The 25882-nt window shown below is 35.7% G+C and overlaps 1 protein-coding gene across 1 annotated transcript in view; it reads right to left on the bottom strand.

Annotated features, from left to right (window-relative positions):
* The window catches only part of LOC150100357 (uncharacterized), a 109846-nt gene that overhangs the window by 35670 nt on the left and 48294 nt on the right, over window positions 1-25882 (bottom strand). Inside the window, exon 7 of the mRNA XM_090402932.1 lies at window positions 10895-10987. Within this exon, the coding sequence (XP_090259058.1) occupies window positions 10895-10987 (93 nt within the window). The remainder of the gene's footprint in view (window positions 1-10894; window positions 10988-25882) is intronic.

The following is a 25882-nucleotide window of genomic DNA, read 5'->3' as shown; positions in this document are numbered from 1 at the left end:
TTGTTTGTTGTTGTCTTCAAAAAAAGAATTTATAATGGGTGCTGTGACAAAAAATCCCACCAGTTGTGAGGTTCGTGGTGTGATATGGTTTTTGTTGGCAGAAATTCACTGAGGACTGTGTAAGGTTTACGGACCTAACATGAGTGACAGTAAGGTTAGGCAATGGTGTCATTTGTTTAAAGAAGGGCACAAGTGTTCACAACGAAGAGTGCAGTGGCTGGCCAAGTGTGGTGACAGATGATTTGGTGTAAAGAGTGAACATGAAAATTAGTGAGAATTGTCACTTCACAATTACAGAACTTTCTTTTGAATTGCCAAACTTTTCATGCTCATTCATGAAATTGTGAAAGAAAAGTTGTAATATAAGAAATTGTGTGCCAGATGGTCCCAAAAATGCTGACTTATTCTTATTTGTCAGCAATGATTGGAATCAGCACAAAAATTTTGAAGCAATACAAAATTGAAGGAGATGAATTTTTTTCTCATATCAAATGTTGAGTCAAAACAACAATCAATGCAGTGGAGCCTTCATCATCTATGAAAGTAAAAAAATTCAAACAGGAACAGTCAGCCAAAAAAATTATGGCCAATGTCTTCTGGGTCCGAAAAGGGATCTTGATTGTCAATTTTCTTCAGCGATGAACCACAATTAATGCTGATGCATATTGTGAAACACTGAAGAAACTCAGATGAGATTCGGAACAAAAGACAAGGAATGCTGTCATTAGGAATCGTGCTTTTGGATAACAATGTGACAGAATTCCCACTACAGCTCTAACTGTCCAGCAAATTCAGAAGTTCAGGTGGGAACTTTTCAACCACCCACACCACAGCAATATGCAGCCCTAACCCTTGTTCTTGCATATGAAGCAGTGGCTCCCATCTGAGCAGTTTGAATAAGATGAGGAAATGAAGCAGCATGACTCAGCGGTTGAACTCACTGGCTGCAGATTTTTTTTGATGCAGGTATGAAGAGGCTGGTGCCACACCAAAAAATGCCTGGAAGTCAATGCTGACTATGTGGAAAAATAAAGTACATATGTGGGTATTTCAGCGTATAAACCTTTTCCCCCCTGCCTTCTGTACCAGTTATTTTTTTTAATTCTTGACTGGACCTTATTGGTGTGCCTCACACACACATGGCATGTCTAGAAAGTAAGAATATATATATTTATGTTGCTGCCATAGACAAAAGGTTATTTGCAAACTTATAATTCATTTTACTGTGGGCAGGTGGGCTAAGAATTTTATTTTTATTTTTATGAATAATATATACATTTTCTTGTATTTTTAACAAAACATGGAACTTGTTCAAGGTACTTCAGGCCTCCAATAAGCAGAGTGGTGCTCTCACATCAGGTGATGAAATTCATCACCCACATGAAGACAATCACAAACAGGGGGGGGGAGCAAATCACTGAAAAGGACTTTTTTTTTTTTTTTTTTTTTTTTTAATGATTTGAAATAGAGTAACATTACATTTGAGATTTTCTATACAATTAAGACAGTTCCAAAATAATAATTTTACAAACAAAATTCTACTAAAAAAAAAAAAAAAACTGGTATGATATGCATTGAAAAAATATGCCTGTCCAATGCAGAAGAAACATAATATATGGTCAAGTTTGTGCCTGACATGCAATAGATGAGACAACTAGGCAAATGTGTTAAATGAGTGTGGCACATATCTTGATGAACATAAGCTTTCGATGAGGAAGCCAAAAATTTAAACCAAATTGGAAATAAATATTTCCATACCTATAAGAACTGTTTTAGTGATTTGCTACATGCAAATATTTGGATGAGAAAAGTGGAAACTAATTCAACTATAGAAATAAAATACAGAAATCATGAAGATCATTCCACTGAGAGAGAGAGAGATAGGGGGGGTTTATCCCTTGTGTTTTTTTTTTTGTCCCCCAAACCATATGTACACAACACCTTTAAAACATCATCATCAAACTCCTGAGAGATACCCTCAAGGGGTGTACAGGATATGATAGTACTACATGAAAAACTTCTACAATTTTCCTCCAAATCAGTCTGTTACCTGTCAAGACTCCAATATTATCAGGTCTTATATTTCTGTCTTCTAAGGCAGAGCTTCCCAAACAGTGGGCCGCGGCCCCCTTGGGGGCCGTAGGTTTTGTTGAGGGGGGCCGTGAAATAATGAAAACAAATTTAGAATGTTTTAAGACTAAGTAGATTTTTTTATTTTAAAACAAACGTATTTAACTTTTATTATTTCTTTTTTGCTATTTTTTATATTTTAATGGAAAAATTCACACATTGTTGTTGGTTTACAAACTTTGCTTCCAGAATATTTCGGCACTTAATGAATATTAGTAAATATTGCTTATTCATATGTTTAATTTCAAAGCAATGGTTAATTGTATTTACTTCGAATGCTCTCCAGGGAAGCTCCAAATCTTCCTGTCCCTTTCATCACGCGTTTGTAATCAGGGACTGTTGATATTGACTTTATATACATATCAAAACTCGTTTTATATTATCACTGTCATCCGAGCTAGTTTTCTGTTACCAATAAAAGTTTCGCATATACTTCACACATGAAAAAAAAAAAGCTTAAACAAGTTCATGTGGGGAGATAGTAACTCGCTTGCAGTGGTAAACAACACGCCCTCCCGCAGAGGCAATAAAAACAAGTACTTTTATTATGCCAGTGAATAAGGTATGAGGAGTCTGTGTAATATATTTCTCAACAAATAGTGCAATTAGAGACAACTGGGATAAAAACACACTAATTAATGAATCACACGTCCCCTCATACAGAAACTATTCTGTATATATAGACTGAAACAAAACTATATGTTGCATGGGCAAACACAGTATCTAACTAAAAACTATTGTTATTAATTAGATGTGTGCGAGTTCGATTTCCCAAGGCAGCAATAAAATTCAACCGAACGTGTTAAAATTCGTAAAAGTGCTAAAACTAAGTAATATATATATATATATATATAATGAATGTTATGGCAGTTTCACATATGGAATTCGGTTGAAGAGAGTTAGCATTTCAACTCAATTGTCAGCTATGCTTTTATCTTTCGGTTGCGCGATCTTTTGTTAATACCGCACCAATCATATGCACGTTTTAATAACCTGCCTTTGCTGTCTGTTTCGAGTTAGGCTTAATTACGGTAAAGGGAGAAAAGTCACAAAAGAGAAAAATGTTCCTGGTCCGGGGATTCCCTTATTCAGGTAATATTCACTAATTTCATGTTATCAGTCTGTGGTGTGCCAGTATCGGTAAGTGGTGATATTATTTGATCTATTCTACGTTAAAAAATTTAACCCTGAGATGGATAAGTGGCTGATAAAAAATAAAAAAAAATTCCTGCGAACAATCAGAAGAAGCAGAAAGACTAAAAAAAAAAAAAAAAAAAGACAGTATTTCATATTTTATCAGAACAGCCTGCATTGTCTTCAGAACCAAACGGTAAGAGGCAAAAAATGCAATATATGCATTTGATTTTTGCGATATTCACTGTGTATGTTTTGTATTGAATATAAATACAATAAATATTATAATAATATATATCTCTATTACGATTTTTTTTCGAGGGGGGGGGCGTGAAATATTTTAATTTTTGCAAAGGGGGCCCTGACATCCAGAAGTTTGGGAAGCACTGTTCTAAGGCACTTTTTACTGTATCAATCCACATATATCTTGGTCTTCCTCTGGATCTTTTTCCTTCCAACCTGGCAGAAAACACTTGTTTTGCTAATCTTTCCTCTCCCATTCTGTTTAAATGACTATACCACCTGAGATTAGCTCTGCTAATGCATTCCTGAATGTTAGCAGTGTAAAGTTCTTTGCTAATATTCTCATTTTTAATATGATACTGCCATTGATGCCATCTGTTCATGCCCCTTATCTTCTCAGGACTCTCATATCTGTGGTCGCTAGTCTTTGATCAAGTGTTTTACTTTTGACCCACCTCTCGGATCAATAAGTTAAAATGGTTTGAACACTGCCTTGTACACAGCTAATTTAGTGTTTTGGCTAATTTCTCTCTTATTCAATATAAATTTATACAGTTGACTTCCTACCATACCAGATTTGTTGATTCTGTTGTCTATTTCTATATTTAATTTACCATCTTCACTAAAAATTGTGCCTAAATAGCTGAAATATTTTATTTGTTCTATAAGTTCTCCATTCACAATGCAGTTCACACTTTCAATGTTTCTGCCTATATTCATTGTCGCTGTCTTTTTATTGCTGACCTTCATACCATATCTATTACAACAGTTATTCAATTTAGTCAGAGAATCTTGCGGACTTGTAGCAGATTTATTTAGAAGTATAACATTGTCCGCATAAATCAAAGAGCTGACATTACCATCTCGAATTTTGATACCATGTTTAATACCACTTTCCTTCATAATGTGATCCATATAGATAATGAATAACAGAGGGGATAATGTACATCTTTGTCTCACACCAGATTTAACATTAAACCATTTTCTTGTACTTCAATTCTAACTGCTGACTTACAACTCAAATAAAGACTAAGTATTGCTTGATATAATGCCCCATTGACACCATATAACTGTAGCATATTGAATAGCTTCTCTCTTGGCACCTTGTCATATGCCTTTTCCAAATCGACAAAACTTAAATACAGATCTTTGTTATATTCCCATGATTTCTCGACTATTTGTCGAGAAGTGAAGATCTGATTCTGACAGCCTCTATTTGGCTTGAATCCAGTTTGTTCTTCACCCAGCTTTTCTTCCACAATTCTTCTCAACCGTTTCTCAAGTATACTTGCATATATCTTACCAGGAACACTCAGTAGGGATATACCTCTGTAATTCTCACATTCAGTTTTATTTCCCTTTTTATATATGGATACTATGAGAGCTCTACTCCAATCATCTGGACTTCATCCCTCTGTCCAGGCATTCTGAACTATGCAGTGCAGCCACTGCAAGACTCTTATCCCACCATACTTCAGCATTTCTGGTCGAATATCATCTATTCCTGCTGCCTTTCCACATTTCAAGCCTTTGATGGCTTTTTCTATTTCAAGTATGGATATGTATTCCTGACTGCATGCCTGGTCAATGTTTTTTACCACTGTACTGTCATCACTGCTTGTTTCATTTAGCAGTTTATCAACATAATTACTCTATACTTCAAAGATATCTTTTTCTCCCATTGTCATGTTACCTTTATCATCTCTAACTCCTTTTACAGCACTCTTTCCTCCATTCCGAAGCTTCTTCAACAACCTCCAGAATATTTTGCCACCTTCGTCCTCCCATGACTTTTGTTTAGCTTTCTTACATTTGTCTCTGTATTCTCTGAGAGCACAAGCTGACTTATTTGCCAGGAACTTTTGATATGCTTTCTTCTTTTCCTTCACGGCCTCTAACTTCCTGTGTCCATCATGGAGTTCTGATTTTTCTATCCTTGCCGACAACTTCATCACATGCCTCTCTGGCAGAATCAATCAATGTTTTCTTCAGAGTTTGCCACTGAATCTCCAAGGTTTGATTCCTGTTCTCAAACTCTTTCATTTTTTCTTGAATAACGTTTGTGTATTTTAGTCTACAGTTCACATCTGAGAGCTGCTCATCTTTTATTCCTTTAAAACTTTCTTACATGTCATTCTTCTCAATATGAAATTCAATTTTATCCTGCTCGAGACTAAATAGTGATCACTTCCAATTTCAAATCCTCTGTACACTCTGGTGTCCTGCACCAGGGAGAAAACATCACTATCAATAATAACATAGTCAATGAGACTTTTCTTATAGCTTGCCTCTTCTCTCCATGTGAATTTGTGCACATTTTTATGTTAGAACATGGTGTTAGTAATAACCAGGTCCATGTCCTGAGCAGAAATCCAACAGGTATTTGCCATTATTGTTAACTATGCTCTTTTCTCCAAATTTTCCCAAAATATTTTTGTATGTCTGACAATCACTTCCTACTGTGCTATTTAGATCCCCAACAAGGACCAACTTTTCCTTTTTGATTGTGTCAGTAGCTTTCTCTAGAGCTTCAAAAAATGTTTTGAAGCTCTCACCCAAAGTAGAACCTTCTGTGGGACCATAGGCACAAATAAGTCTCATTGTCCAGTTCCCCATTCTGATATTTGCCCAAATCACTCTACTTGAGACTGCCTGCCATTCAAGAAGATGAGCTTCGCATTTTGTGTTGAATACTATGGCTACTCCTTCTTTTCCTTGATTGTCATTGCCTGAATATAACATTTTGTATTTATTGCTCAGAAAGATCTCACCAGTTTTTGTCTTTTTTGTTTCAGTCACCCCTATTATGTCGATCTGGTACTTATCTAATTCCTCCGCTAGCTCCATTTCTTTGCCATTCAGGCTTCTTATGTTGATAGTACTGATCTTTAACTCTGGTGATGTTGAGTTGGGGTGTGTTTTCAGATTTTTTCCAGTTGCTGACTTTTTGCTGTTTGCCCTGTTTCCCTGGCGAACATGGGTGCCTTGTTTAACCGGGCGACACCTCAGCCCGCATGAGTGGATAGGCTGCAGGAGAAGATGATATTCGACCAGAAATGCTCAAGTATGGAGGTATAAAAGTCTTACAGTGGCTGCATTGAATAGTTCAGAAAGCCTGGACAGAGGGACGAATTCCAGATGATTGGAGTAGAGCTCTCATAGTACCTATATATAAAAAGGGAAATAAAACTGAATGTGAGAATTACAGAGGCATTTCATTACTGAGTGTTTCTGGTAAGATATATGCAAGTATACTTGAGAAACGTTTGAGAAGAATTGTGGAAGAGAAGCTTCCACAATTTACGACAGATAGTTGAGAAATCATGGGAATATGTATCAGAAATTCTAGTGTTAGAGATCCCCATGGTTTACGAAGTAGATGATCACCCAGAATGTGAATATCCACCCTGCCCTTTACACAAAGTTTATCAACCAAGTCTCCATCACTATAGTGCCTCTGAGGATAGTACAAAAAAGGATTATGTCAAATTATTGCTTAAATGCAATACTGTATATGCATGGTAAAAATCATTTCAAATTTTGTTTGAATTCCTTTAGTGTGTGTGTGTGTGTGATTTTTTTTTTTTAAAAGAGCAAACGATAACATTAGCCAAAATTTACACATCTAGAGTTTAAAACATCAAATTATGGTTACACAGTTATTTTGTTTATTTTATTTATTTATTTATTTTTTTAATTCTTAGTTATGAACATTTCACACTTATTGTTTATGTCATGACTTCCAGGTAAAAAAGAAAAAAAAAAATCCGCATGAACTAAATAAGATCTGATAATGTTGGAGTCTTGACAAGTAACAGACTGATTTGGAAGAAAATTGTACATAGGAAGTTAGTAATGATGTAATTTTTTTCATGTAGTACTATCATATCCTGTACACCCTTTGAGGGTAGATAGCAGAAATTTGATGATGTTCCACTGTGTACGTCTACTGAATATTGGTGTGTTTCATCCAATCCATTACTCGCTAGAGGGCTCTGAACACGTGTCGTTATTTTATAATCACCCGGTACATACAAATGGCTTGTGTTAACTGGTACTTTTTTTCTACAATGCACTGAATCTGACATTGATTTCATAATAATTATTATTACAACTTTCCCTTCACAACTTCCAGGGATAGTTGCTTATTCTACTATACAAAAAATCTCTCCAGTGCCAATCCTCCAAATACCTCTTAACAGTTTAAATATACTCAGTCTATCCATGGCCAACACATTATACAGTCCTGATATCAAATTTGTTATCAGCCTATGAATCATCTCCAAGGTTACATCATCCCCTTTAAAATCTTGGTGGCCAAATCTGAACACAATAATCCAGATGTGGTCTGCTCGGGCATTTATACAATGAAATCACCACTCTTATCTCAGTTTTGCAGCAATACACTGAAGTTACCTTCAGAAAATTGTTGTAATACTGAGTAATTTGGGATTAGATGGGATCCCACCAGTGAATCTTAAATTTTAAGAATGTACATTTAGTGGCATTAAACTGGCATCTCCATTCATTCACCTACCTGTCCAACTTATTCAAGTCCTTCTAAAAGAAGACAGCATTGGCACTATTGCATTGCATCACTTACAAAGATATATCTCTGTGCAACCCAGTGACAATAGCACTGACATAAAGGTTCCAGTACTGAGCATGCAGAATGTCACCTGTGAGTGACCTTCCTTTTCCTTGATACAGCTCTGCCATACACAAAAGTAGAAATTGGCACTCTGATATCTACCTAAGCTGCTTATTGCTTAGGTAGATATGCAATCAAATTCACTAACCTGATATCTAAACCAATACAGTGCAACTAAAATATCAACTTATGTGGCATCAAAAAAGATAAAGTATATGCCATTTGCTCATCAGCTGCTCTTGTTACTTTATTATAAAAGGCAATCAGATTACTGAAAGCCTCATGCTGACCCTAACGGACAATATCATCCTCACCTACCTAATTTTATATATGATCTCTCACTAATTTTTCCAAAATCTTAATAAATACATAATAAATATAAACTATGTCATTAGGTTGGTCTCACTTCCCCTTTCACTCTTTTGGACAGTTTTCCAGCAAGTTGACTCACTTAATAACCACATTAATGATGCTGGCAGTTCTTTAGCACATTCTTGAAACATGTGGCAAAATCCTATCCATCTGCACTATCTTACTGTCTTCTAGAGTAAATATCAAAATATATTCTCCTTATGTTGTATAATGAAACCAGTGGAGCAATCGTTACTAAACATACACACATAACCACAGTAGTAAGATTTTTAATAAGTAAATATTTCTTCCTAAGTTATAATCATTATATAATTTATAATCAAAAACAATCATACAAAATAGACACAATCGAAAAATTGTGTCCATTTTGTATGACTGTATTTCAAAAACTCAAAAAAACAACTCAAAAAAATCATCAGATACTTCCCCATACATCAACCTAGACAAGAACAAACCAGTGGGATTCCAAAACCTTATATCAAAGGTATCTCCAAATGTCTTTCAAAAATTATGAAGAAATATAAATTGGCTGCTACCTACAAACCAATCAACCAAATCCACAATTGGTTACCTTCCCCTAAAGACAAACTCTCATCTCTGATGCTACCTGGCATGTACGAGGTCCCATGGTGCTGTAAATTGCCCTACTATGGACAGACAGGTAGATCCATTAGCAAACACATTTTGGAACATCAAGACCATATCCGTCTTATCAAACCACAGAAATCTGGCCTCGCGCAAGACGGAATTGAAAAACCCAAATTATAGGATCCATTAGAGGAAGACTAAACTTCTACGTAGATCTTCATATAAACATGAACGTTTATATAAAGAAGTGTTGAAGCCCTACATCACAGACCTAATTTGAACCATAATGACATTCTTACTATCCCTAAAGGCTGGGAAATTATCATCCTAAATTGTGTAAAATAATATTTATGTGTTATCTCATTTGAATGTATTTTTTTCTTTTTTTAATCCAGATATATTTTAATTTAATTCTATAATACACTACTGCACGCATAGAGATATTCTTGTAAGCATGCACCCTAACTTATATAATTCCTAGTATTGTTTGAATTAATTGTACTGAAGATGTCCTATGATACTTAGGACAAAATATTTACTTATTAAAAACCTTACTACTGTGGCACACATGCATGTTTAGTCATATTCTCCTCATGCAATTTTAAATCTTCAATCTTCCCCATTATTACAGGAATAAAACCTGCTTTTCCAAGATGAAATATTCCAATAAAGTGATCATTAAACAACTCCACTATGTTCATTCAGATTGGTCATTTTGCCTCTATTCCATCTAATCAGGTCACTTATCAACAATCATTTCTTCTCCTATTGGCCACATGATAAAAGAGTTCCTTAGGATTTTCCTTGGCCTTTGTCTTCCGTACCATACTAGTCACCTTTCTGGTTTGAGTCTTACATGCTTCATGGAATTACTCCCCTCCTTTCTCTCATTCTCTTTTTATACTTATTACTTATTCCCATAACCTTTTTCATCTGAAGTACCTGTTAATTTCATTAGTCATCTGCTTTATATCAAATTGTGTACTCCTTTTTCACTTGATATGCAATATGCCATTGTTGCTGATAAATATTTCTTGAGTAACTCTCATACATTGCTGATCTCAACCCCACCCCTTCCCATTTTTCAATCCATGGAACTGCAAAAAGCTGATTTCTAAGATTATTAGAATCACTAACCTGATAACACAAATTCACTTCTTTCTGAAATTTCTGCATGTAATTCATTCTCTGAGCCTGCGTAGCTCAGTGGGTATAGACAAAGCACTTTGGTCGGAAAGACTTGGATTTGATTCTCATCAGTGAAGTCAGGGACCTTTATCTGGTCTCTTTCGTTAAAAGGTGAGTTAGCTGGTCTCATAATATGGAGGTGTGTGTGTGTGTGGGTGGGTCACCTGGAAACACAGGTTTTTCATCCCCCAGAACAGGCAAACCATCCCCGTGAACACACACGGATTACAGTCATGAATATTGCCTTTAGGGATGCAGCGGAGGAGTGATGAGCTGACTGCATTAATTCATTGTAAGCCTCTCATTAGGGGAGACTCAACCCATCCTAAGGGATGGATGAGAAGGACAGGGTAGGATAGGAATTCATTCTCCAAGAAATTATACAACTTAGAGAACAAAATATATCAGAAAAAATATTTCAAACTCCAAAAACTTCAAAGTAAACTCTAAGAATTAAATCACGATTACCTTCAGCTCAAGGTACTCTAATTTACAATAAAATCCCTAATAATTATTATCAAAATTATTTTTTTCCCCTTTCACCTTGCAGTCAATGTGTGGATTCATCAAATAAGAAAACTTAATTACCTGTACAGGATTTGCAGCTGCTCCTCCATCCCTGATTGTCTGATACTCAGGCAGCCAAAGGGAAAGACTTTTTTGAAGAGATGATTTAGCTTCCTTTAAAGATAAAATATAACAAAGTATAACAATGATGTAATAAGCAAAATAAAAGGTAAAATAAACTTCACAAAGTTACAAAACAGTAAATAATTAAAGTTAGGCCATTATTTTGTTCAGTTACATTTATTCAGATAACTTGCAGTGCAATGATGGTAAATTACTGGTATTGATGACTAGGGTTGGTGAGAATTACAGTAAAAACAACTCGGCCAACAAAACTATTTAATTTGTATGTTCTCTGGCCTGTCCACTTGTGTAGGATGGAAAAAAAAGTTTACAAGAAGATGGTATTCAAGTTGAATCACAAACAGATTTCTGTTTTCATTCAACCAATTATACATTCTGTCACATCGGTAAATGAACTGTGCATGCTTGCCGACATGTCTAAATAAAACAACATTTATTACTTGGTACAGATCACATATAAGGTAAGTGGCAAGAGTCACACTTAGTTGAACCTAGTTTGGTTCAACTTCACCCTCAGAAATGAGCTATACAAGAGGTAAATTTATGTAACTAAGAATGAATTAGAAAGTTAGAGGATTATGCTAATTGAAAACTTATCAGTATCATTCAGTGTTTATAAATAAAATAATTTTTTTATGTTGAGCCCAAACACAAGAAATAGCACATTAGTATAATCTATGGGCAGCAAGTTGGGAAAAGAGAAACTTGTTTACTTGTTTGTACAGCAGAGAACAAGTCGAAAGCAAAATGAATCCAAGATTGTCTGCTGTTGTTTATATAGAACCTTGGCAAGCTAGTGGGATTAATGTTTCTGACATGACAGTCCGTCAAAGATTGCTGGAAGCAGGGAGGACTGGTCACAGACCAAAAAAGAAACAACTACTGATGAAGGGTATGCAGGAAAAATGCTCCAGCAGGCAAAAGTATACAGAGATTGGACTTTTGAGAAGTGGAAGGTCATATTCTCAGAATGAGTGCCATTTCTTTGTCCAAGGAGAACGAGTACCCTAGGTTTTCAAATCAGTAGCTGAGAAGATTTCTCCTACCCAACACTAAGCTCCTGAACACCTAGATAAAAAGATGTTCTTCGGGTTGTTTTACACATGATGGTCCAAGATCAATTGTGCCTGTTGACAGTATGATGAAAAGTACCCAATATATAAAAATATTTGAGAAAAAGTGGTCCCACAGATTTAGAAAGACAAAGAATATTCCAACAGGATCTTTCTCCATGCCACACTTCAAAAAAAAAGTGAAAGTGTTCCTCAAAAATTACAACATCCAATTGCTTCAGTAGCCAGGTAACTTTCCTGACATTAAACCAATAGAAAATTTGTGGGCCATAGTGAAAAAGAGACTTGGAAAATTAAATTGTGATACAAAGGATAGATAACTTAATAAAACTATGGTTTCAAGATAAAAGAAATAAGAAAAATGTGTTCTACATTGGTAGTGTCCATGCCTAAGTGAATTAATGAACTTATTAGGAACAGAGAAGTACAAATAAATTATTAGGTAAAGCTGGAGTTTAATTTTTGTATTTGTTTTAATGCAAAATTAAAATTTTTCTTTAAAGTGTGAGTATTCATATTAATTTGTTCGCTACTGTATTTTCCCTCGAGAAATGCACTGGGGTTGGGGGGGGGGGTTTGAAAGAAAAAGAAAAATTGGAGTTGAATTGTGAGGGAATGTTGGGTGACAGCTGTACTTGTATCAATGGATTTAGTAGAATGGGTTTAGTAGAATTTAGTAGAGTCAAAAACATTTAATAACTTAAGATTATTTTGCCTATTTTCTAAAAATTTTTTAGAAAAATAATATCCAATTCAGTCATCAACATCATCAAATTCCTGATATGTACTCTCAAGGATTGTACAGGATATGATAGTACTACATGAAAAATTTATATCATTACTAACTTCCCATCGACAATTTTCCTCCAAATCAATCTGTTACCTATTAAGACTGAAACATTGTCAGATTTTATATTTCTATCTTCTAAGGCACTTTTTACCACTTTTTACCTTTGGGTCTTTTTCCTGCCAACCTGGCAGAAAACACTTGTTTTGCTAATCTTTCTTCTCACATTCTGTTTAAATGACCATACTGCCTGAGATTAGCCCTTCTAACACATTCCTGGATCTTGACATTAGTGAGACATGGCTAACAGAAGATGATATAGTTCGTGGGATAAAATGTGAGGGGTATAGTGTATTCAGGAAAGACAGAGAAAAGAATGAGGGGAGGAGGGTTATTGATGATAGCTGATGAACTGCAGCAAAGAGAATAGAAATTCAACTTCAGGAAATTCAAAAATAGCACATTCGAGGCTATCTAGTGTGTGAGATTGAGGTCAGCAGAACAAAATTTACAGTTGGGTGCTGCTATAGACCAGGTGATGGAATAGATGATGGAGAGAGAGAGAGTATGCACAGGCAAATGGACTCAATGAGTGGAGGACAGATAATTATTAGGGGGGGGGGGATTTCAACTATGGTAACATTGATCAGAGGGAAGAGAGGGCAAATAGGACAAATGGGAACCCCTGGTATATTCCATTACATAAGACAGCATGTAATGGAATATACTAGGGGTTTGAGAGTGCTTGACCTAGTAATTGCATCTGAGAAATTGACTATTATGAATATGACCATATTGCCACCAATTGGTGAGAGTGATCATCTGGGAAGTGGCTAAATTGTGGAATTTTCAATTAAGACAGGGTACATGTGGAATTACCAGGCTGGTAAGTATGACAAGCTTAGGAGATTGCTTGGATCAGTGCCATGGCATATTAAACTGCAAGGGCTGGATGTTGATAGTGCATGGCAAGTGGTAAAGGAGCATTTGAGGGAGGTAATGGCTGACTGCATACATAGAGTCTGGAGAGTAAATCATGTAGGAGTTAAATGGATGAATAACACCATTAAGTTTGAGCTGCAAAAAAATAAACAATTGTGGATGAAATTAAGGAGAAACGTGACCGGCAGACACACGAACAGTACAAAGCACAGGCTAGAAGAGTAACTAGTGTGGTAAAAAAAGCAAAAGCAGATTATGAAAGGAAATTAGCAATGCAAGCTAAAGTGAATCCCAAACAGTTCTTTCGATATGATGCAAGTAAAAGAAAAAATGTATACGGCAAAATGATTTTAAGGAATGCCAATGGCAGGGAGGTAACTGAATCAGCTGAAATAGTAGAATTACTAAGTGAACACTTTGCAAGAGTATATCATCGAGGCTGTGATATTGCAGGAATGAGAGAACAAATGACTGATACAAGAATTGAAGTGAATGAAATGGAGGTGAATAGTATATTACAGAACCTTAATGTAAATACATCTGTGGGATTGAATAGTATACCAGCTCAAGTCTTACGTGAAGTGGCAAAGGAATTGTCAGTTCCCTTGACCATATTGTTTAATTTAAGTCTCAGCTCTGGGTTAGTCCCGAGAGTGTGGAAAGAGAGAAAGTTAGTTCCATTGCATAAAGCAGGTTCCAAGACTGCTGTTGTAAATTACCGACCGATCAGCATATCAGGAATCATTTTCAAGGTTTTGCAGATATTAGTCAAGAGCAAAATACAGGAATGGATAGATGAAAATGGAATACTGTATGGAGGACAGCATGGTTTTGTGAAGGGTAGATCATGCCTCAGCAACTTGCTTACATTTCATAATACAGTGACAGCTGAACTGAATAAGGGTAATGGATTTACAGTGATACTGCTGGACATTGCTAAGGCCTTTGACGGGATACCACATGGAATTGTAATCAGTAAACTGCAGCACATGGGAATGGATATAGGGTTGGTGAGATGGACAGGAGGGTGGCTGATGGAGAAATATCAGAGAGTAATTCATTCAGGAGTGGAGTCCAAAAGAAGGCCTGTCACTAGTGGTGTGTAGCAGGGTTCTGTTCTTGGACCACTGCTATTTAATTTGTTCATTAATGATATGGGAAAGGATCTGAGAGGAACTGTTAATTTATTTGCTGATGATGCAAGCAAGGTTGGGTAGAGCAATAGTGAAGGCATATGATGTCAAAATTTTGCAAGATGATTTGGATAGATGGCAGTCTGGGCTAATGAGAAAGGATGTCAGTTTAACATAGCAAAATGTGACGTTATGCATTTTGGAGCGAAAAAATTAGCAGCAGTATATGGTGGAACTGTACTCCAGGAGGTTGATGAAGCCAGAGATTTGCGTGTGTTGGTGGATAGGAAGTTGAAGTTTAGGGGGCACATAGCAAAAGTGGCTAAATCAGCTCATTAGATCACTTGGTTACTGAAGAATACGACGAGCAGAGATAAGCAAGTTATTGTCCTTCTTTATCGAGCCTTAATAAGACCTCATCTTGACTGATGTGCCCAGATCTGGTCCCTGAGTTTCTTCTTGATAGGGAGGAGGTAGAGAGGATCCAGAGGCAAGTGACTAAGATGATAGCTGGTCTATGAAATGAACCTAGATCTGTCGGTTACAGAAACTGGTTGATAGGCGGAAAAGGGGTGATATGATTGAGACATTCAAATTACTAAGGATTTTTACAAGATTAATTCAGAGGAAATTTTTCAGAATAGGTCTAGTGATGGGAAAACTAGGAGCCATCCATGGAAACTGAGCAAGGGTGTTAGAACTAGGTTTTTTTTTTTTTTTTTTTAACTTGGAGAGTGGTAAATGAGTGGAATAAGCTGCCAGAGTTTGTTGGGTTGCAATGACTGTAAATGAGTTCAAAGCAAAGTATGATAGTTGCGAATGCCGAATAGTTGTTCTTGATATGATATTTAAGGCCTCTCTCGATGAGTCTAAGGACTCTTTGAAGTTGCCTGTAATAATAATAATAATAATAATCTAGTAACTTTTTTATTTATTATTTTTATTCTTTTTTTTATTATAATGAAATACAGAGCCTAGAGATATTTTTTTTTATTAGTCAAAAAAACCACTTATTTTAAATCTCTTCGTGACTTATGGCCCACCCTGTAGAAGATATATAATGCACAGATGAAATGTCTGTGAATAAGTCGGCAGAGTGAGCTGATAAGAGATTATCCAATACAGAAGAGTGCAAAGTATTTTAAAGAGCTCTTATGGGGCCAACCAAAATGTGAGAGCAATATTTGATTGCTGAACAGATTTGTGATTTGTATAAAATTAAGAATTGTTCAGAGGTGAAGTAATGCCTAGAGTGAAACATAAATTATAGTTCGATGTGTTTATGCAAGGAGAGGTTGATGTAAGGGTAATTCAAGGAGAGAAACAAATCAAATCTTATTCAAAGATCAAGTTACTATTTGAAGAAAATGATTCTTTTTTTGCAGGAAATAAGGCAGAATTTCGTTTTGCTAACACTGAAATTGATGAGTATATTTGAAATCCACTGGGGAATGGCTTGGAGCCAGACTTGAGTGCAGTGGAGGTTGATGCTCTGTTTAAGTGACCAGCTCAGATTAGTCCTGCTAACACATTCCTGGATCTAATTCAGTAACTTTTTTTATTTATTATAATGAAATACAGAAGTAAGCTGAGGTAATTTATGTAATGCATAAATTACCTCAGCTTACAAGTGGAAGGGAGGAGTGCAATGTACTGTTGTCAACCAAACTAAGTAATGAGTTGGCAGTTCACTGGAGTAAGTCATTGATATACAGAAGGAAGAGGGTTGGCAAGAGAACAGACTCTTGTAGACCCAACCATTAGTTACACAGTCAGAAAGCCGGTAACTCAATTGCAGATGTTGCAGTATAGACTAAATGATGAGAGCTTGCTTAATAGCACATTGTGCCACACCTGATCAAACACTTTGGAGATATCAAGTGCAACAACATGAGATGCATCAACCCTTTCTATGGTATTTATTTGTTCAGAGATGGGTAATATATATGAGCAGATCTTATGTTGCTCAATAGCAGAATCCATACTAGAGGTCATTTATTAGTTGGATGCCTTCAAGGTAGCATTGGAGTTGAGTGTTGATGGTTCTCTACATTACTTTACAGGGACTGAGGTGAGAGAGACTAGACAATAACTTTGTTGGTAGTGATTTCTCACCCTTCTTAGGAATGGATTAAACATAGACCAATTTCCAGGCTGTAGGGTAGATGCCAGTGGAGTAAGAGAGCATAAACAGCTAACATAGGACAGGCATCAGTTCTGGTGCAAAAACCTTCAGGACCAGAAGACTGTAGTGTCTAATTTGAAAATATTTTTCTGATCTCTTTTACAGAGGAGGCATTGAGTAATGGACATTTAGAATGGTTGAGGGAAATTTACCAGGATTATTATATACGAATTGGAGGGAAAGTATGAAGCTAAGTTAGTTTTTTCTGTTGGTGATGACTCAATAGTCATCTAGGTGCACAGGGGGTGACAGGTGTTGGGCAAATGTGGCAGCCAACTGTTTTGGCAAGGGACCAAAAGACTTAGCTGTTCCTTGGAAAAGATGGAGGTTTTCTGCTTTTTAATGAGTCTTGTTTTGGAAGCAGTAATTGTTTTCTTGCAGCTGTATAAGCATTAAAGGAAGATGGAGTTCTTGATGAAAGCCAGTGTAGGGTGCTCAACTTTATGCTTGCAGAGACTTGACACACCATTTGGAGAACCAAGTAGATAGGCAGATACCAATTTAGGATGATGTAGAGAATATGTTTCCATGCCAGTATATAAATATATATGCTAAAAAAATAAATGAATGTGAAAATATATGTCCATCTATAAGGGAATGATGAATATTCATTATGCTATTCATCTGCCCTTTTACCCCCCACCCCACAAATATTTAGCTAGTTCTTGCAGTGGGGTAGTTTAATTCTCAGTGCTACGAGTTTTACCTAAAAAAAACAACCTGAAACATATTTGGGAAGTAGATACACAGAAATATATTCAAGTACAAATATCAGTACTAAAAAACATACATACTAACCACAGTGATAAGTTTTAATACGTAAATATTTCACCCCAAGTATCTTGGGACATCTTCAGTACAGTAATTCAAACAATACTAGAAATAACACACAGTTAGGACGCATGATTACAATGGAATCTCAATGTGTGTGTGTGTGTGTGGTAACATGTTATAGAAGTAAATTAAAAAAAAAAAAAAAAAAAACACCATATATACAGAGACTATTTTACACAATTTTGTATGACAATTTCTCATACTTTAGGAATAGTAAGAATATCGTTGGAGTTTAAATTTGGTCTGTGTAGTAGGGCTTCAGCATATTCTTTATATAAATGTTCATGTTTATATAGAGTAATTTTACATATTTCGACTTTTCCCAATGGATCCTATGGTTTGAAAAGACGAATGTGGTCTTGATGTTCCGAGATGCGATTCTGAACAGATCTACCTGTCTGTCCAAAGTAAGACAAATTGCAGGAGCATGGGATCTCATAAATGCCAGGTAACAGAGGTGAGAGTTTGTCCTTAGGAGAAGGTAACAAGTTATAGATTTGGTTGATGGGTTTGTAAGTAGTGGCAAAATTGTATTTCTTCATAATTTTTGAAAGACATTCGGAGATGCCTTTGACATAAGGTATGGGAATCCTATGGGCTTCTTCTTGTCTAGGTTGATGTGTGTGGGGAAGTGACTGATGATAATTTGGGTTGTTTTAAGATTATATCCATTTAGTATGGCTGTATTTTTGATTATTTCTAGTTCCTGGTTTAGAGATTCTTCAGACGATCAGAAGAATTATGAATTTAGAGACCTGAAAATGAAGGCTTGCGATAGGGAGACGTGGTGATGGAATAGTCTTCTTTTCTTTGAATGTGTAAATCCAGAAAGGATATACCCTGTGGAGATTCTTTTTCTAGCGTAAAGTTGATGCGAGGGTAAAGAATGATTATTTTATCTAGAAACAGGTGTAATTTATGTTCTGGATGATCCCAGACTGCAAAGACGTCATCGACATATCGTAGCCAAATTTTTCGTTTGGGTTCAAAAGTGAAACTTTTTTCTTCCAGGTGTTCTAGAAACAGGTTTGCTAAGTTTGGTGATAAAGGAGACCCCATTGCTATTCTTTCTTCTTTCCTGTAAATTTTACCTTTCCAAGTGAAGTAACCGGATGTAATAACAAATTTGAATAATTCAACTATATCAGACGGAAATTTCTGAGTTAATAATTCTACTGTTTCTTTATGGAGAATGTTAGTGAAGAGGGAGACAATGTCGAAGCTAATTAACAAGTCAGTTTTTAACAGTTGAATGTCTTTCATTTTTGCATGAAACTGTGGAATTTTTGATCGAAGAGGCTGAGTGGCCTATTTGAGGACGGAGAAGGTTAGATAAGAATCTTGATAACTTGTAAGTCAGGCTGCTAATAGAATCTATGACGGGTCTGAGTGGCACATTAACCTTGTAAAGCTTAGGTAAGCCATAAATTCTAGGCGGTCTAGCATGGTATGTCTTGAGTTTTTTAATTGTTTCTTCATCTAAGGATGAGGTTTCATCAAGTAACTTATTTAATTTCCTGAGTTGATGTTTTGTAGGATCATAATCCAGTTTGGCATAAGTATTACAATCTCTGAGTAGTAAATTCATTTTTCGGTCATATGAATTGGTATGAAGAACCACAGTGGTATTTCCTTTGTCTCTGGCAATGATTATGTTTTTATTACGTTTTAAGGAGGTAAGAGCTTTCAATTCTGATGGTGGGATATTTAAGTCCGAAGGTTTGGCATCATAGATTATTTCTGCTTCCTCGAAACGAAGTCTGTTAGCTTCAATACCGGAAAGATGGCCGATGTTTCTCTCTGTTATGTATGAAATCTAAATATGGGAAACATTTAGGTGAAATCGCAAATTATGACCTCTTGCTAGAACATTTAATTCGTCTGTTGTTAGTGGTTGGTTAAATAAGTTGACTACCCATTTTTCCGTCGGTAATTTATTAGTGATCTTCTTAGATCGATTTAGGAAGTTAAGTTATCTATTATGTAGATTAATATTGCTTTTATCAAACGCTTTTATCCCCGAATTTTTTGAGACACTTATAATCAATTGTAGTAGATCTTGATTTAACGTATTTGATAATTCTGCTTCTAGTTCCGTAATTTTTTAAATTATTTGTTAATCAGTTACGAGTTTCTAAGCATGAATTGGCAACAAATAATTTAAAAATTACATATTCTTAATTTCTGTCTTCTGGGATGCCTTGTTTATTATTACACGTCGGAAAATTAACTTCTCTTTTATGATCAATGTAGTTTTTAAAGTGGTAACTATTTTGCTTGTATAATAGTTGGGAAATTTTATCTATAAAGCATGTAATTTCGCATTTTGGCGACCAATTCGTACGTCCGTCATTTCTTTCTCCATTTCAATGATAACGTCCAAGAGTTAATTAAATCTCATTCTGAAGAACTGAGTGAATCCGACCTACTAAATTTAGATGCACAGCAGGAAGATCCCAAAGAATATGAAGAAAATTTAATCACTGATAGTCAGCCAAAAGAGATTTCACAGAAACAATTTGAAAATATTTTTCGTACAATCAAAGTTTTTAAGCAGCAATACTTAGAGGCTGACCCTGATGAAGAGAAGCAATAAAATTTGCAGAGTAGATGAGGCAATAGGGCCATACCGTCGGTTGTATGGCCCTATTGCCATACAACTGACGACACAAAATGCCCGCCAAACTATGTTAGCTCAATTCTTTGTTAAGGAGAATAATAAAATTTATATTCTGAATATGTTTTATTGTCTTTCAGCTTCATGGTTTTCCTTTAACTAGGTCTTGATATCACAATCATCATCATCATCATCAAATTCCTGCCATGTACCCTCAAGGGGTATACAGGATATGACAGTACTACATGAAAAAAATTACATCATTACTAACTTCCTATCTACAATTTTCCTCCAAATCAGTCTGTTACTTGTCAAGACTCCAACATTATCAGATCTTATATTTCTATCGTCTAAGGCACTTTGTACAGTATCAATCCACCTATATCTTGGTCTTCCTCTGGGTCGTTTTCCTGCCAACCTGGCAGAGAACACTTGTTTTGCTAATCTTTCCTCTCCCATTCTATTTAAGTGACCATACCATCTGAGATTAGCTCTGCTAACGCATTCCTGGATGCTGACAATGTCAAGTTCTTTCCTAATATCCTCATTTTTAATATGATATTGCCATTGATGCCATCTGTTCACGCCTCTAATCTTTCTCAGGACTCTCATATCTGCGGTCTCTAGTCTTTGGTCAAGTGTTTTACTTCTGACCCAGCTCTCAGATCCATAAGTTAAAATTGGTTTGAACACAGTCTTGTATACAGCTAATTTAGTGTTCCGACTAATTTCTTTCTTATTCCATATGAATTTATTCAATTGACTTCCCACGATACCAGCTTTGCTGATTCTGTTGTCTATTTCTATATTTAGTTTACCATCTTCAGTAAAAATTGTGCCTAAGTAGCTGAAATGTTTTACTTGTTCCACAGGTTTTCCATTCACAACACAGTTGACATTTTCAATGATTCTGCCTATTTTCATTGTCTTTGTCTTTTTATTGCTGACCTTCATACCATATCTATTACAACAGCTATTCAATTTAGTCAGAGAATCTTGCAGACTTGTAGCGGATTTATTTAGAAGTATAACATCATCCGCATAAAGCAAAGAGCTGACATTAACATCTCCAATTTTGATATCAGGTTTAATACCACATTCCTTCATAATGTGATCCATATAGATAATGAATAACAGAGGGGATAACGTACATCCTTGTCTCACACCAGATTTAACATTAAACCATCTTCCTGTACTTCCTTCAATTCTAACTGCAGACTCACAACTCAAATAAAGACTAAGTATTGCTTGATATAATGCCCCATTGACACCATATAACTGCAGCGTATTGAATAGCTTCTCTCTTGGCACCTTGTCATATGCCTTTTCCAAATCGACAAAACTTAAATACAGATCTTTGTTATATTCCCATGCTTTCTCGACTATTTGTCGTAAAGTGAAGATCTGATCCTGACAGCCTCTATTTGGCCTGAATCCAGCTTGTTCTTCACCAAGCTTTTCTTCCACAATTCTTCTCAACCGTTTCTCAAGTATACTTGCATAGATCTTGTCAGGAACACTCAGTAGGGAAATACCTCTGTAATTCTCACATTCAGTTTTATTTCCCTTTTTATATATGGGTACTATCAGAGCTCTACTCCAATCATCGGGAATTCGTCCCTCTGTCCAGGCTTTCTGAACTATGCAGTGCAGCCACTGTAAGACTCTTATACCACCATACTTCAGCATTTCTGGTCGAATATCATCTACTCCTGCTGCCTTTCCACACTTCAAGCCTTTGATGGCTTTTTCTACTTCAAGTATGGATATGTATTCCTGACTGCATGCCTGGTCAGTGTTTTTTATCACTGTGCTGTCATCACTGCTTGTTTCATTTAGCAGTTTTTCAAAGTAATTACTCCATACTTCAAGGATATCTTTTTCTCCTGTTTTCATTTCACCTTTATCATCTCTAATTCCTTTTACAGCACTCTTTCCTCCATTCCTAAGCTTCTTCAACAACCTCCAGAATATTTTGCCACCTTCTTGATATTTATTTTCTATATTCTTGCCAAAGTCCTCCCATGACTTTTGTTTAGCTAGTTTTACACACTGTTTAGCTTTCTTACATTTGTCTCTGTATTCTGTAAGAGTAAAAGCTGACTTATTTGCCAGGAACTTTTGATATGCTTTCTTCTTTTCCTTCACTGCCTCTTTAACTTCCTGTGTCCACCAGGGAGTTCTGATTTTTTTATCTTTGCACACAACCTCACCACATGCCTCTCTGGCAGAATCAATCAATGTTTCCTTCAGAGTTTGCCACTGAATCTCCAAGGTTTGATTCCTGTTCTCAAACTCTTTCATTTTCTTTTCAATAATATTTCTGTATTTTAGTCTACAGTTTACATCTGAGAGCTGCTCAACTTTTATTCGCTTTAAAACTTTCTTACATGTTATTCTTTTCAATATGAAATTAAATTTTATCCTGCTCAAGACTAAATAGTGATCACTTCCAATTTCAAATCCTCTGTACACTCTGGTGTCCTGCACCAGGGAGAAAACATCACTATCAACAATAACATAGTCAATGAGACTTTTCTTATTCCTAGCCTCTTCTCTCCATGTGAATTTGTGCACATTTTTATGTTGGAACATGGTGTTAGTAATAACCAGTCCATGTCCTGAGCAGAAATCCAACAGATATTTGCCATTATTATTAGCTTTGCTCTTTTCTCCAAATTTTCCCAAAATATTTTTGTATGTCTCACAATCATTTCCTACTCTACTATTTAGATCCCCAACAAGGACCAACTTTTCCTTTTTCATTGTGTCAGTTGCTTTTTCTAAAGCCTCAAAAAATTCCTCCACTTCTACCTTAGTAGAACCTTCTGTGGGACCATAGGCACAAATAAGTCTCATTGTCCAGTTCCCCATTCTCATATTTGCCCACATTACTCTACTTGAGACTGACTGCCATTCAAGAAGATTAGCCTCGTATTTTGAGTTGAATACTATGGCTACTCCTTCTTTTCCTTGATTGTTATTGCCTGAATATAACATTTTGTATTTATTGCTCAGAAAGATCTCACCAGTTTTGGTCTTTTTTGTTTCAGTCACCCCTATTATGTCGATCTGGTACTTATCTAATTCCTCAGCTAGCTCCATTTCTTTGCCATTCAGGCTTCTTACGTTGATAGTACCGATCTTTAACTCTGGTGATGTTGAGTTGGGGTTTGTTTTCAGATTTGTTCCAGTAGCTGACTTTTCGCTGTTCGCCCTGGTTCCCTGGCGAAAACAACGGGGGCCTTGTTTAACCGGGCGACGCCCCAGCCGGCATGAAATTTTGTCATGTTGTACCATCATTTTTTATTTTGGTTTAACCAATAAGAATACAATTTGGTCGGCTAAATCCCAAATTGCCAGCCCATCCTCGTTCGTTCAGTATCAAAGTAGATACCCAACAGGGTGCACCACGAGAAGGTGAGGATTGGACATTAGGTCAGAAGCCCTGGTCGGTTCTCCGCATTCCTTTAAAGGCTATGTGGAGGTCTCCTCTCAGTTATACAGCTTTGACCCTTAAGCACCCCATATCATATCACAGACATATCACAATTCTTTTATAAAAAAATTAAGGTTAAAAAAAGAAATTTGAGGAAAGAATTATACTTTTTCCCATATGTTATTATATTCAATTAGTGCGTTTTCAATTAATGTGCCTGTTTTAAAGAATGCATTAGGCGCACTAATCGAGGGATTGCTGTATTTTCACACTGGTCCAAGACACAAAAGTATACAGAGGAACTGAAACAGAAAAATTATCATTTAGTTTTGAGTATGATGAAATTGAATATCATATAGAAAAGAAGTGTGTAAGATTTTTTTTTTTTTTTCCTTCTTAAAATCAGTCTGGCAGCAGTGAGGGGAGGGGGGGGAAGGGTTGGACTCAAATATACAAATATTATTCAAGAAAAAAATAAAAGCTTAAAGATAAGAACCAAACCCTGGAGACTCATCAGCAGATTGAAGAAAAATGTTGATTTCAGTCAGGAAAGTATGTGTAAGTTATCTGCAAGGATAGAAAAGTCAATCCTCCATGGTGAACTCAGGAAGTTAAACATACAGCCATAGAAAAGAAAAAAGCATATCAAAATTTCTAACAAGTCATTCGGCATGCACTCAGAGACAGAGAAAAATGTAAAAAGGTGAAGCAATGTGAACGATAGAAGTTAAATATCAGGAATGCATTACGTAATATGTTATAGAGGCTACTGAAATAGTTCAGAAACAGAGGAAGAACATTGTAAAAAGAATTACAGATGATAAAGATGACATGAAAACTGAAAATGAAGATAGATGTCTGGAGTAATTACTTTGAAAGACTGCTAAATGGAAACAAGCACTGAACATTTTCAACATTTTAACCTGAAATGCTGAATGTAAATTTTAGAGACTGACAATCTTTATTTGGAAGGAAATCAAGCATTTCATCATTTGCAAGTTTCTCTAGCACATTCAATAAAAAAATTCTTCTGTAATTCCCATGTTTGCTTCATTTTTCTTATCTTCACTCACAAGGCAGGTATAATGGTTACCTAAGAAAACCAACTAATGCTGAGATAGGATGGTTAATCCTATCCACATAGTCTGCCAATTGTATGCATTCTCTAGCAGGTTTGTCTGTTTCACAGGAAAAAAAACTCGAGTTTCTGGGAAGACAATCCCTTAATAATGATTCAATCTCCTAAATAAGATTTGAATCTATATTTTGTCAATCAGAGAGCATTCACATTACAGATTGAGGTTCTTTTTATAGATGGATATTTTTTGAGAATTCTATAAACAAATTAGACTATAAATTATAAGGTGTAAACACTACAAAATTTTTCACATCATATTTCAGCATTTCTGATAGTATCAATACTTGAAATAGAAAAAACTTACTCCAGACTATACCTCTCTTGAACATTTTATACCACTGTTTCTCTACTTATTTCATTTATTATTCATATTCATATATTAATGATCATTCAAAGTAATTACTGAAGATGACTGAATATTGTTATCACCTTCAATTTTTACATTGCTTTTAACATTAATTCAACAGCTTTATTCTATTTAGCTATCATAACTTAGTTTTATATTACTTAAGTATTTTTTAGTTTTTATATTACTAGACCTAAAGACCTGAAGCTAATAAGCTTCAGGTCTTTAGGTCTAGCTACTCACTGATGAAGCCTCAAAAAAGGCTGAAACCGGTCTGGGTAGTGACCTCCCTCCATAATGTAATAACAGCATACATTTCCTAGGAAATGTGTTTTTACATTATGGAAAATACCTAAGAATAGCGATCTGAACTTTACTCACCTTTGCAACGAGTTGTCCGAGATTGTACTACGTACTAGGATCACTTGCAT

The sequence above is a fragment of the Typopeltis vanoorti genome, chromosome 13, assembly GCF_054136105.1.
Source record: "Typopeltis vanoorti isolate ZY-2024b chromosome 13, IOZ_Tvanoo_1.0, whole genome shotgun sequence".
Classification (NCBI taxonomy): domain Eukaryota; kingdom Metazoa; phylum Arthropoda; class Arachnida; order Uropygi; family Thelyphonidae; genus Typopeltis; species Typopeltis vanoorti.
The sequence above is the reverse complement of the archived record's forward strand: the minus strand, read 5'-3'. Positions and strand labels throughout refer to the sequence as shown.